This window comes from Suillus bovinus, assembly GCF_016758785.1.
Source record: "Suillus bovinus strain UH-Sbo-P2 chromosome Unknown EDB93scaffold_83, whole genome shotgun sequence".
Classification (NCBI taxonomy): Eukaryota; Fungi; Basidiomycota; class Agaricomycetes; order Boletales; family Suillaceae; genus Suillus; species Suillus bovinus.
This window is the reverse complement of record NW_024542139.1, coordinates 1-14,144: the sequence shown is the minus strand read 5'-3', so window position 1 is coordinate 14,144 and position 14,144 is coordinate 1. Positions and strand designations below refer to the sequence as shown.

The window sequence follows — 14,144 nt, the reverse complement described above, 5'->3', positions numbered from 1 at the left end:
ATCAGTAAAGGGTATAACCATAACAGGAAGGCACATTCGGTTGAGGTAGAACATGCTAGATAAGAAAGTGAGTCAAAGATCGAAATAAGAAGTGAAATGCGCAGGGGCACGATCGTGCAGCTGCAGATCTAAGTATAAGTCGCATGTGCGACTGCGCACCGAGTCAGAGATCAAGAAAGGGAAAAGGGCAAAGGGGATGCGTCGTGCATCAGATCATAGGTTACCGTCCGGACGGTAAGGGCAAAGGGACTGTCCACAGGATCAGTCAGGTGGTGGAACGGAGCATGGGTATGCTTCGTCAGCAAAAGGGTCCGGCCAGATGTACTGGCTCTGCTGGAGCGACAAGTAGAGGGCGAAAGGGAATGCGAGGATGACAAGGATAACGAGGGTGAGGTTGGGGTAAGGGTATGATGCGAGGGCTGATACGAGGAGGATGAGGAGAAAAATAGTAGGGGCCCAAGCGTCTAGATGTTCTTGTAACACCTAGGGTTTGTACGAATGGACCGTCATGCCTATGGGCATATGGAACACACCAGCAGCACACCAACATCACATGTCCTCAGCCCTGCGACACTTGATTGGTAAAATTTGCCATGTGTACCTTGATAATATTATTATTTGGTCACAGATGCTGGAAGAACACAAATGAAATGTCCGCGGAGTTCTGAATGCTCTGCGAGCTGCGCACCTCTTCTGCTCGCTCAAGAAGACCTTGCTGTTCAACCTCAAGATTGATTTCCTCAGTCATCACATTTCCACACGAGGCATCAAGCCCGACAAGTCCAAGATCGCGCAAATTCTTGACTGGCCTACTCCTAGAAAGGCCAATGACATCAGAGCGTTTCTCGGCCTCGTTCGCTACCTCGTGAATCACCTACCTGCCCTTGCAGATCATGCATGCATACTGACTCCCTTGACAATGAAGGCCACAGAACTGGAATTCCCTCTCTGGTCCAACAAGCATGAGCAAGCCTTCCGTGCGATCAAGGACTTAGTGACAAGCCTGAAATGTCTTACCATGATTGACCACGATAATCCCAGCAACAACAAAATCTTCCTCACCTGCGATGTGTCCGATTATCGCATGGGTGCCATGTTGTCCTGGGGAGAGACTTGGGAGACTGCGAGACCTGTGGCATTTGATTCTACACAGTTACAAGAAGGTGAGTTGAATTATCCAGTGCACAAAAAGGAACTACTCGCCATCATTCGAGGTCTTAAGAAATGGCACATCAAACTGTTGGGACAACCGGCACAAGTGTCCACGGACCACAGGACACTCGAAAATTTTGTCACACAAAAAGGCCTGTCACGGTGGCAAGTGTGCTGGGCCGAATACCTCGCACACTTTGACCTGACAATCTCATACCTCAAAGGCAAAGAAAATACAGGTGCAGATGCACTATCTCACCTACAAATTGACGACAGCCCAACAATCATTGCTGCGATCCCTACCTCTGTCCTTCAAATCGACCTCAACAAGACCTTCCTGAAAAATATCATCAATGGTTATGTGGATGACACCTTTTGTAAGAAACTGACCATGCTTGTAGGGTCCCTGCCAGGATTGTCCCAAAAGGACAGCCTCTTATTTGTTGTGGGTTGACTGGTCATTCCCCAAGTAAACCCCCTACAAGAACAGCTCTTCCACTTGGCACACGACATGTCCGGTCATTTCGGGAGCGACAAAACATACGCTGCACTTCGGAGGTCATATTACTGGCCGAACATGCACAGGGATCTCGTCGAGTCATACATACCAAGCTGTGTCGAATACATGCGGAACAAATTGTCCACATCCTCTGTTGCAGGTCCACTACATCCCTTGCCTGTTCCAGATGGACGGGGGGACTCAGTTGCGATTGACTTCATTGGCCCCCTCCCCAAAGATCATGGATACAACATAATCATCACAATGATGGACCATCTCAATGCTGACATATGAATCATGCCTTGTCATGACAATATCTCTGCGGAACAATTTGCTGCTATATTCTTCAACCATTGGTACTGCAAGAATGTATTGCCATTGGACATTGTATCAGACCATGATAAGCTTTTCCTCTCACATTTTTGGAAATCATTACACAAACTAACGGGCATTAAATTAAAGATGTCATCCTCGCATCATCCACAAACGGATGGCGCAAGTGAATGTACTAACAAGACCATTAACCAATGTATTAGATTCCATGTCGAACAAAACCAGAAAGGATGGGCACAAGCTCTACCGCATGTCCATTTTTAAATCATGAACTCCATCAACACCAGCACCGGAACATCGCCCTTCCAGTTGCATATCAGTTGTTCCCCATGCATCATACTCCCCCTAGCAAGAACACCCGCCACAGACTCACCAGAAGCAGAACACGCCCACATGCTCATCACGCAGCTCGAGCACGACGTGATGGAAGCCCAGGACAACTTGCTTGCAGCCAAGGCGACTCAGGCAACCCAGGTGAACAAGCAAGGGTGCCGGAACCAAAGCTCAAGGTGGGCGACAAGGTGATGCTGTCAACAAAGAACCAGCGCAGAGAATACATGCAAAAAGGTGATAAGCGTGTTGCTAAATACATGCCCAGATTCGACGGACCTTACATGATCCTGGAATCCCACCCAGAAATGTCGTCCTACATGCTCGACCTCCCAAATTCCCCAAACATATTCCCCACCTTCCACTCCTCACAATTGTGTTACTTCCATGTCAACGACACAACACTATTCCCATTGCAGGAGTTTCCAAGGCCCAGACCTGTCGTGACCAAAGACGGACAGATGGAGAACTTCATTGAGAAGATTGTCCACAAAAGAAGGTCAGAAGAGGAAAACATTACCTCATGTGTTAGGTTGGTTGTGGTGCTGACAAAGACAAATGGCTACCTCGCCAGGATCTTGAAGATTGCAAGGCGCTGACATCTGGGAAGGGCAAAAGAAAGCTTCATAGGGTGGGAGGGTGTAAGCTGGACTTACACATCAAAGCATGTCATTGCTTAGATGTCGAACATTGATTGGTCACCGCATGTTGTTTACAGCTATTTTGTCTGGCTCCTATATATACTGCACCTGTATTGCATATACTACGCATCGCCTCTTAGTATCCTCCATTAATCTCATACACTTCTACTTGTTACTCTTCATCTGAACTTGAATGTAGTGTTTCTACCTTGGGGTAGTTTCCTATTTACCCAACTTCACATGTTTTTCTTATTTTCAAGTTCACAGAAAGAATATATACCAATCGAGACTTTTGTACACGCAGCTGGACTTTGGATTGTGCCTTTGAAGTCAACAAATGTGAACATGTTGAAAGGCTATGAGTATGTAGGATGAATGGCTGATGAATGGTAGACCCTCACACAGCGGGAGTCCTAGAAGGCCACATTCATGATAGGAGATGAACAACTGAACAATGTTTAAGACACCCCTACACAGCGGGAGTCCTGGAAGGCCACATTCATGATAGAAGATGTGCAACGAAACCCTGTTTAAGACACTCCTACACAGCGGGAGTCCTGGAAGGCCACATTCATGATGGGAGACGGCCAACCAAACCCTGTTTGAGACACCCCTACACAGCGGGAGTCCTGGAAGGCCACATTCATGATGTGAGATGGTCAACCAAATCATGGTTGAGACACCCCTACACAGTGGGAGTCCTGGAAGGCCACATTCATGATGTGAGACGGTCAACTGAACAACGTTTAAGACACTCCTACACAGCGGGAGTCCTGGAAGGCCACATTCATAATGGGAGATGGTCAACCAAATCATGGTTGAGACACCCCCACACAGCGGGAGTCCTGGAAGGCCACATTCATGATGGGAGACGGTCAACTGAACAATGTTTGAGACACCCCTACACAGCGGGAGTCCTGGAAGGCCACATTCATGATCGAAGATGTGCAACGAAACCCTGTTTGAGACACCCCCACACAGCGGGAGTCCTGGAAGGCCACATTCATGATGTGATATGGTCAACCAAATCATGGTTGAGACACCCCCACACAGTGGGAGTCCTGGAAGGCCACATTCATTATGGGAGACGGTCAACTGAACAATGTTTGAGACACCCCTACACAGTGGGAGTCCTGGAAGGCCACATTCATGATCGAAGATGTGCAACGAAACCCTGTTTGAGACACCCCCACACAGCGGAAGTCCTGGAAGGCCACATTCATGATGTCAGACGGTCAACCAAACCCAGTTTGAGACACCCCCACACAGCGGGAGTCCTGGAAGGCCACATTCATGATGTGAGACGGTCAACCAAACCCAGTTTGAGACACCCCCACACAGCGGGAGTCCTGGAAGGCCACATTCATGATGGGAGACGGTCAACCAAATCCTGGTTGAGACACCCCTACACAGCGGGAGTCCTGGAAGGCCACATTCATGATGTGAGATGGTCAACCAAATCATGGTTGGGACACTCCTACACAGTGGGAGTCCTGGAAGGCCACATTCATGATGTGAGATGGTCAACCAAACCCTGTTTGAGACACCCCCACACAGCGGGAGTCCTGGAAGGCTACATTCATGATGGGAGACGGTCAACTGAACAATGTTTGAGACACCCCTACACAGTGGGAGTCCTGGAAGGCCACATTCATGATCGAAGATGTGCAACCAAATCATGGTTGAGACACCCCTACACAGCGGAAGTCCTGGAAGGCCACATTTTGAATAATGAAGGGTGTATATAGTGGTGAAAAGTCAATCCTATTAGTTCCACTGATTCTTCTGTCTCACTTCCTTAACTTAGATTCTGAATCTGAATCAGGAGCAAATAATATATTCAAAGGTTCCAACATACATCAGCTTATTTGTTTCAGCTGCACCAATTTGTCTAGTCTGAATTTGTTCAATCAGATTTGTAATATGTATTAGGAGCAACTGCCCAATTTGAAAGTTGCACTAGAGCAACTGGTATATTCAAAGGTTGCACCAGAAGCAACTGCCATATTTAGAAGTTGCACCAAGAGCAACTACTCTATATCAAAGTTACATCAACTCTGATTTTCTGTGATTTTTTTGTTATTCTTGTGGTGCCAAAAATATTCGTGAATAAGTTGGCGCCAGCTTATTTTCACCGAGTTGGTGTATATACTGGTGCATACTGGTGCATACTGCACCCTGCCTGCAGGACCTGCTGAAACTGTTAAGATGATTAGACACCGGAGGTCAGAAACAAATTCATCTTCTTGTCTATCTTGTTTCTGACTCTTTTACTATGCAGAGCATGCACATCTGTTCAGACTAAAGTGATCTATGAAAATTTACCTCATTCAGAGTGGAGGGCGAGCATTAAATTCATTGAGAAAAATGACTGGAAAAACGTAACTATTCACGACTTTCTGTTGTATCAGTTGCTCTAGGTGGTGCCAACAATGTTTGCAAATAAGCAGACACCAGCTTATTTTGCCGCACGTTACACCAAGCATTCAATTCATTGAGAAAGATGACTGGGAAAACGTAAGTATTCATGATGTTCTGTTGTACCAGTTGCTCTAGGTGGTGCCAACAATGTTTGCAAATAAGCAGACGCCAGCTTATTTTGCCGTACGTTACACCAAGCATTCAATTCATTGAGAAAGATGACTGGGAAAACATAACTATTCATGATGTTCTGTTGTACCAGTTGCTCTAGGTGGTGCCAAAAATGTTTGCAAATAAGCAGACACCAGCTTATTTTGCCGCACATTACACCAAATGGATTTCCATATCAGGAAGTTGCTCCAGGTACACTAATGTAGTGAGAACTGGTGTAGTCACTACACCAGATCAATGGTGTATATACTGAATTGGTGTAGTCATTACACCAAATCACTCTGCAGCTATTGCACCAGAAGCAACTTCCGTATTTGGAAGTTGCACCAGGAGCAACTGGTGCATTCAGGTACACTGGTGTATACACTAAAATGATGTAGTCATTACACTGAAATGATGTAGTCACTACACCAAATCATTGGAAGTTGCACCAGGAGCAACTGGTATATTCAGCTACACCAGGAGCAGTGTATTTAGTTACACCAGGTTGCACCAGAAGCAACTTCCATATTTGGAGGTTGCACTAGGAGCAAGTGGTGTAGTCAGCTACACCAGGTTACACCAAAAATGTTTGTGAATAAGCAGCCACCAGCTTATTTTAATGTATCAGTCTGGGTTTCTTTCCTTAGATTGAGAATTTTTGTTAGAAAAACTGGTGTATTCAAAAGTTGCACCAAATGTAACTGGTAAGGCTAATCATTGCATCAGAAGTAACTAGTCTTATTGCTGATTGCACTGGCTTAGTGTTGCCACTCCATTTCACATACTGACTTATCCAGTATCAGACATATATTTTCAAATAGCCAGACATCAGCTTATCTTACAGCAGGTTGCATCAAAAATCTTCACAAATAGCCAGACACCAGCATATTTCACTGCAGGTTGCATGTGACCAAGATCCATATTAGAAAGTTGCTCCATGGTTGCACCAGATGCAACCTCCATATTTGGAAGTTGCTCCAGGTTGCACCAAATCAAGATCCATATTAGGAAGTTGCTTCATGGTTGCACCAGATGCAACCTCCATATCTGTAAGTTGCTCTAAGTTGCATCAAAAATGTTTGCAAATAGCCAGACGCCAGCATATTTCACTACAGGTTGCACCAAATCAAGATCCATATTAGGAAGTTGCACCAGATGCAACTTCCATATTTAGAAGTTGCTCCAAGTTGCACCAGAAATGTTTGCAAATAGCCAGACACCAGCTTATTTCACTGCAGGTTGCACCAAATGAATTTCCATATCGGGAAGTTGCACCACATGGACAGGACCTGGCCGTGCCGTTAAGATTATTAGGGTCACACATAAAATATTATTACAATTATTAATATAGTATAGCTATAGGAAAGTCACACCTGCTGATCCATTGTCAAATTGTATATTAAATACCTTCTGATGACACCCAACACCATGATAATTGGCATTGATCAACAAATCCATTGCTCAATCCAATTCATTCTCTCCTCTGCCTTAATACCCTCTCTAATTGTTACGACTTGGATGGTATCTGTCAGCGACACTCAAACAGAGCGTGTGTTGTCAACGGTCGAGGACGTCCTTGGGCTTGCCCAAGGTTAGGGGTCTTACTTGGCGAGTTTCGGCAAGTAAGATTTGATGCCTATGTCCAAATCGGGTAGCTTACGTCAAGTGGGTGCTAGACGATGAGCTGTATCTGCCAAGGCTTACGACACCCAAAGGTTAATCGTAAGATCGTTGTTAATTAGAAGGACAGAAGTCTGACTAGTTAACAGGTGCTTTGCTCGTCGATGAAGTCGATGAGTAAAGATCGAGACTATAGGCTTATCCACGAAGAGCAGATAAGAAGATAGAATATAGACTGCTGGCTAGGCAGAAAGGATCACTCTGGTGAGAGTAGGAGGTCAAGAACCAAGTAGATTCAAGTTAGGGAATATAGTACATGGTAGCGAGTTTATATAGAGGACAGGAGACGTATTAGTGGGTGATAACTCGTACTACCAAGACAGGCAAACAGTAAAGGGTGTAACCATAAAAGGAAAGCACGTTCGCGTTGAGACACAGGCGAGGCAGAACGTGCTAAATAAGAAAGTGAGTCAGAGGTCGAAATAAGAAGTGAAACGCGCAGGGGCACGATCGTGCAGCTGCGGATCTAAGTATAAGTCGCATGTGCGACTGCGCACTGAGTCAGAGATCAAGAAAGGGAAAAGGGCAAAGGGGATGCGTCGTGCATCAGATCATAGGTTACCGTCCGGACGGTAAGGGCAAGGGGACTGTCCACAGGATCAGTCAGGTGGAGGAACGGAGCATGGGTATGCTTCGTCAGCAAAAGGATCCGGCCAAATGTACTGGCTCTGCTGGAGTGACAGGTAGAGGGCGAAAGGGAATGCGAGAATGACAAAAATGACGAGGGTGAGGTCGGGGTGAGGGTATGATGCGAGGGCTGATACGAGGAGGATGAGGAGAAAAATGGTAGGGGCCCAAGCGTCTAGATGTTCTTGTAACACTAATGTGCCTGCTGGTGGTCTCATTAATTCCTTCAACTGTACCTCAGTAACTATAATCATAGGTATGTTTGCTGCTGAGCCACTACTAGTAGCCTGGGCACTATCTTTTCCTTCTGGGTGTGCAATATCAATAGCAGTTGAACTGTTAATCACATGGCATTTGGCTTCTGGATGATCTTCCGGTGCATCTGTTGCTTCCTTTTTACGCTCCTGATACTTACACTTATCTTCACATACATCATGAAAATACTCTTTTTCTGCAAACAGCAATGCAATCCCTTCCACTGCATGGTCCCTAGCTGCACAACCAAACCATTGCCAGAGGGCAGACAACTTGCACGATACTCGCCACTGAATGACCAAAGTCACATCTGATACGTCCATTCCCTGTACATTGCGATCATGAAAGGTACCTGACATGGTAGGATATAACGCAAGCACCCCAAGTCCTTGTACTCTGACTGAAAATCTCCCTAGGTTACAATGCAGTGCACTTCATCAAATATGACACCAATGAATTTCGAGGCAAAGTCAACATTTTGCAACAGCTGCTTGAATTCTCTACCTGGTTTCATCAGTTGTTCTGGGCTGGTTATAATTGCATGGTAATGCAAGTCTTCTATGTCCTGCAGTGAATACAATGATGAAATGTTTATAACTAGCAGATAGTCTTTGATTTACACGGAAATTTGCTCTACTTGCTGTCTCGGCAGAGATTGAAATGCTTTGGATACCAGTGTTTTCGAGGAATTTGACACTTTGTTTTCCTAGCTGGTTAAGCGGAGTCACAATGATTAGGACACCCGTGTCTTTGAGAGCTAATGGCGACCAGAAGGCAAGTGTTTTTCCCATTCATGTCCCCGCCATGCAGATAATATCACGATCATTTCACAGGAACACATCTGTAACTTTGAGTTGCTACAATCAGGCTCTCTTGCCAAAACGATTCTGAAGCTTCTCTTGAATGGCAGAGAAGTTAGGAGCTTCAGCAAGCATATGACTCAAAGGGATAATACATCAGGAATAACATTATATTGATTAGTGACACATATATTTCAACTTCTGCAGACTTTCTGGGTTTTTGCTGCTGTGGCTGCCCTTGTTTACAAATGTTTTGTGCCAGCCGCTGTTGGGAAAATTGGGAGGATAAAGTCTGGCTGGGTTTGAAAGTTTTGCGCATGTTTCTGGTTTATTAAGCACTAACTACCGCACTCAGATGCCGCTCTCTTCATCTCCAACAAGGTTGGGAAAAAGCCTGGGTTCAGTGGTGGAAGACTGTGTTGGCTGAAGGACGAAAACAAGGGGTATCCATTGTCCACATTTTGAGACATCACAGAAATGTGTGGATCAAGGAGTGGTCATTGTGCACATTTTGAGAAATGCTAGAAATGTGCAAAATGGACACCCCTTGGTTCACACATTTGTGACATATCTCAAAATGTGCAAAATGACCACCCTTTGTTTTGCACATTTTTCACATTTTCAAAATGTGCAAAATGGACACCCTTTGTTTCACACATTTTGAGAAATGCCAGAAATGTGCAAATGGACCACCCCTTGTTTTGCACATTTTGAGAAATGCCAGAAATGTGCAAAATGGACCCCCTTTGTTTCACACATTTTTGACATTCCTCAAAATGTGCAAAATGACCACCCCCTGTTTTACACATTGTGAGAAATCGCAGAAATGTGTAAAATGACCACCCCCATTTTGCACATTTTTGACATTTCTCAAAATGTGCAAAATGGACACCCCTTGTTTTGCACATTTTGAGAAATACCAGAAATGTGCAAAATGACCACCCTTTGTTTTGCACATTTTTCACATTTTCAAAATGTGCAAAATGGACACCCTTTGTTTCACACATTTTGAGAAATGCCAGAAATGTGCAAATGGACCACCCCTTGTTTTGCACATTTTGAGAAATGCCAGAAATGTGCAAAATGGACCCCCTTTGTTTCACACATTTTTGACATTCCTCAAAATGTGCAAAATGACCACCCCCTGTTTTACACATTGTGAGAAATCGCAGAAATGTGTAAAATGACCACCCCCATTTTGCACATTTTTGACATTTCTCAAAATGTGCAAAATGACCACCCCCTGTTTTACACACTTTGAGAAATACCAGAAATGTGTAAAATGACCACCCCCATTTTGCACATTTTTGACATTTCTCAAAATGTGCAAAATGGACACCCCTTGTTTTGCACATTTTGAGAAATACCAGAAATGTGCAAAATGACCACCCTTTGTTTTGCACATTTTTCACATTTTCAAAATGTGCAAAATGGACACCCTTTGTTTCACACATTTTGAGAAATGCCAGAAATGTGCAAATGGACCACCCCTTGTTTTGCACATTTTGAAAAATGCCAGAAATGTGCAAAATGGACCCCCTTTGTTTCACACATTTTTGACATTTCTCAAAATGTGTAAAATGACCACCCCCTGTTTTACACACTTTGAGAAATAGTAGAAATGTGTAAAATGACCACCCCCTGTTTCGCACATTTTGAGAAATGCCAGAAATGTGCAAATGGACCACCCCTTGTTTTGCACATTTTTGACATTTCTCAAAATGTGCAAAATGGACACCCTTTGTTTCACACATTTTTGACCTATCTCAAAATGTGTAAAATGGATACCACTTGGTTTGCACATTTTGAGAAATGCCAGAAATGTGTGAAATTGCACATGTGAGTTAGGCATAACCTTGGGCTAACCCCATCCTATTTAACAAAATGTGCTTAGAATGACCAGTGCTTCATATACATACTCATCCTTTTTTTGCCTGAAAACAAGAGATCAAGTCCATACGTATGCTATACAACACAACGACTTACAATTGTGGACGTGTTAAACCCTTTGTCTTGTTGTCGTCCTGATTGCCTGACGACTTACGCTTACGTTTTCCAGCTTCGAATGGTTCAGTACTGGGACCAGAATTCTCTACTGGAGCAGTTGGGGAAGTGTTACGCGATGACGCTGAAGAAAAGCCTGAATCAGAGTCTGATTCTAATGAGCTTGAAGACTCGAAGGTAACATGTCGACGACGGGCCATGATGATGGTTGAGGGATGGATTCAAACTAACGCTTGAGAGTAAGATGTATGCTGGAGGTCAAGAAACACTGCGGTACCTGTAAAGTTCTAACGGATTATGAAGGAGGGAACTACAGCATACACATGGCATCAACACCGTGCAAAGTGAAGAAGACAGAAGCGACTCACAGGACCCATGGCCTCATTTGCAGTGGGCGTCAGGTTTTTAAAAAAATCTATGGGCGTCAGGAGCATAGGCACGGTGCGATATTGCTAAAGCAACGGAGACGAGAAGGCTGCAAGAGCAGGGCATTCCACACTTTCAGAAAAATTTACATATTACGAACTTCGCACTGCAGCCTGGCCATGACATGGATAGGCCATCCTGATGGCCAGTGGTGCTGCTGTCAGACAACATGTACATTGCGCGAGAAGGCACGAAACTGATAATTAAGACGTTATGAATGTGCATGTTTGAATTTTAAATTGCCTTGCTGCAACCTTGCTGTGGTTTAATAGAAGCTCTAGTGCCGCCACAGCATCGTATCAGTGGCATTCAGTGCACTTCACTGCCACCGCCATAGTTAAGTTGGAACTTTGCAATGCCAAGTCAATCTCAATGACCAGACTTCAAAGCGGTTTACTCACATGCGACGGATTCTCCTTCAACTTCAAAACACGAGTCCGGTTTCTGTCGCAGAGGACACGCCCTTACAGCACGCTCCCAAGAATATCTCGATATCAAATACCATGCACGCACTTCAAACGACTTTTTTGGAGGTTCACCGGGACTCTGATCATGTTAGCTTGTCCGAGTTTGACAACATACATATACTAGAAAGCCTCATGTATGGTGCGCATCACTTTACTTTTGAACATGGCCTGGGAAAAATTTAAACCTTAACCCTATGTAGTTCATCTGCGCGTGCCACGGATGCTTCGATATTAGTTTGAAACATGTAGCACTACAGTAGACAACGACAATTTATTGTGCAGATGTTGTTTTCACCAATATCCAATGCCCAAGAATCACAAGAAGGTAGCGACCCTGGAGCGGTTCATAACGACGCTTGCTCGGACCCGGAGAGGGCACAAATGCATCCCCAACCTCCCACGTACAAGTTTGCAGGCCAAGCTTGTCTGGAGCATCTGTACAATTGATTGGTTGGTCAAATGCAGAGGGGAATCGGGGGATGATCGCCGTCGAAAGGAATTGACGAGGACCAGTTAGCGTGGTAACCACGCGAGACGTGTCTAAGTCCACACTTTGAGCGAAATAGACCTTGAGTGGTGTTTCTTGTGAGAATGGGAATGCAACATATGTAAGTGTAGAATGTTGACAGGATGAAGAGGATGAGAATGATACCGTTCAGCCAGCGATGCATGTTCATACTGAATGGTGCAATAGGAAGTAGGATGAGTAACGCCAGAATCGAGACCGGTCCATAGACTGCACGGCACGTCAGCTCGCTAAGCCAACACAATATGAAATTCGTTAAGCACTCACCACTCAAAGGACTGGTTCCGTCTGTGAGCGTCTGGTTTGTTGCAAGTAGCACGATGTCCGCGATATGAGACACTAGAATAACAGGCAGCGGAATAACAACCAACAGCTGGGCAATCCACCAGCCAATAGCACCTTGCTCTTGACCTAACGGCCTGGACTGGCCATGCTGAGCGACGAGGCGTGTAATCTCTGTCGGCTCAGTTTCCTCAATTATGCCCGCGCGCTGGTGGCCATTCTCGGCAGTGTCCACGACATCGTAGTGCACACCTCGCACGTAACACCTTTGTCCTTGAATCTCTCCCTCGTCTTTGTATCCTCGAGCGCCAGCCATGCCTTCCACACACGCAAGCACAGCTCCAAGGAAAACCACCGCGTTCCAAACGGTTATGAAATATGTTCCCCCAAGCGTCATGGCTGATGTTGTATATACGAGGGGCGCCCATGTGAGAACATACTGATGGAGAAGGATAGACAGCTTTTGCTGTTCTGGAGCAGGGACAACGCCATGCTTCGTAAGTGGAAAGGTGAGAGCAAGGGCTGTTGTGAGATAAGCCAACGACAACGCAGACACAAGCACAAGCCAAGGGTGAGTGTGAATGACCTGACAATTGATAAGGGAGCTTGAAGAACGAGGAAGTACACGCTCACGAATGAATTCAGCTTCACATATCCTACCACTAAAAGCATCTGGAAGGCAACACCGAGTAACAAAGCAGTCCAGAATTTGAACCAGACCCAAAGCTTTTGAGGAAATGTTTGATTTCTGCCGATGCACGCACCACAAAGCTCTCGCGATGTACATTACCATTTGCAGCACGATAGTGTCCAGAACGAATACGAGACGCGACTCGGATGATATGCTCGAAGTAAACCAACATCAGGAGAATGACAGGCCCGACGATAAGGAGGACAATGTTTGCAATCCTTAGAGTTTGGAATGTGAACATGATCATAATGGTACCAAAAACTAAGAGAAAAGTCAAAGATGCGGCCAGAAGAAATAGCAGAGGAGACAATTTACGGTCGAAATACACTGGCTCACTTCCTTGTCCAATGGGACTCGGTCCTCGTTTTTCCCTTTACATCATTTGCGAGCACGAGACTCGAGAACAGTGTTCCCTCCATCATTGCACATAACGCGTTTTTGCTCTTGTCGCCAGACATACCAGGGATAGAATCGTACTTCGTATGATACCCTGCTCCTTCCCGCGGTAGAAAGCAAAATCTAGCCCCTTGAGTCCAGCTTGTTCGTAAACCGAGTAGTCTGTACCACTGCGGATAACACCACGCGAAAACGCATCGCCAGTAAGGACATTTGCGTGGGGATGAGAAGTGCTCCAGGACGCCAGAGGAGCGCGAGAAGTCGGTTCGGAAGAGTAGTGGTCGTCTTTCAACATATCAGTCAGCAAAGTAATGCAGGACAATTACATTAAAACCGCTTACCCTCCTGCGGCAGCGCCTTCCAGGTTCAAGAAGGTATCAGTGACATTGCCCATATGCTCCATGAAACTGGCAGCTAGATAAGTGAGTGTAAAATAGAAAAAAAACTATAGCGTACACATG

The 14,144-nt window shown here is 45.2% G+C and overlaps 2 protein-coding genes across 2 annotated transcripts; both read right to left on the bottom strand.

Annotated features, from left to right (window-relative positions):
* Positions 1-8,267: 8,267 nt before the first annotated feature.
* On the bottom strand, positions 8,268-8,420 carry EDB93DRAFT_1064018 (uncharacterized protein; the record flags this gene model as incomplete). The annotated part of the gene is made up of 1 exon (XM_041444872.1): positions 8,268-8,420. A coding segment is annotated over one exon (153 nt), but the record flags the coding sequence as incomplete, so codon positions are not given.
* Positions 8,421-11,919: 3,499 nt separating this feature from the next.
* EDB93DRAFT_1331526 (uncharacterized protein) lies at positions 11,920-13,978 on the bottom strand (the record flags this gene model as incomplete). Its single annotated transcript, XM_041455212.1, has 6 exons — positions 11,920-12,370; positions 12,441-12,524; positions 12,582-13,182; positions 13,230-13,322; positions 13,382-13,548; positions 13,765-13,978. The coding sequence occupies 6 exons, from the start codon at positions 13,976-13,978 to the stop codon at positions 12,060-12,062; spliced, it is 1,470 nt and encodes a 489-aa protein (XP_041303003.1). The 3' UTR covers positions 11,920-12,059.
* Positions 13,979-14,144: the final 166 nt, after the last annotated feature.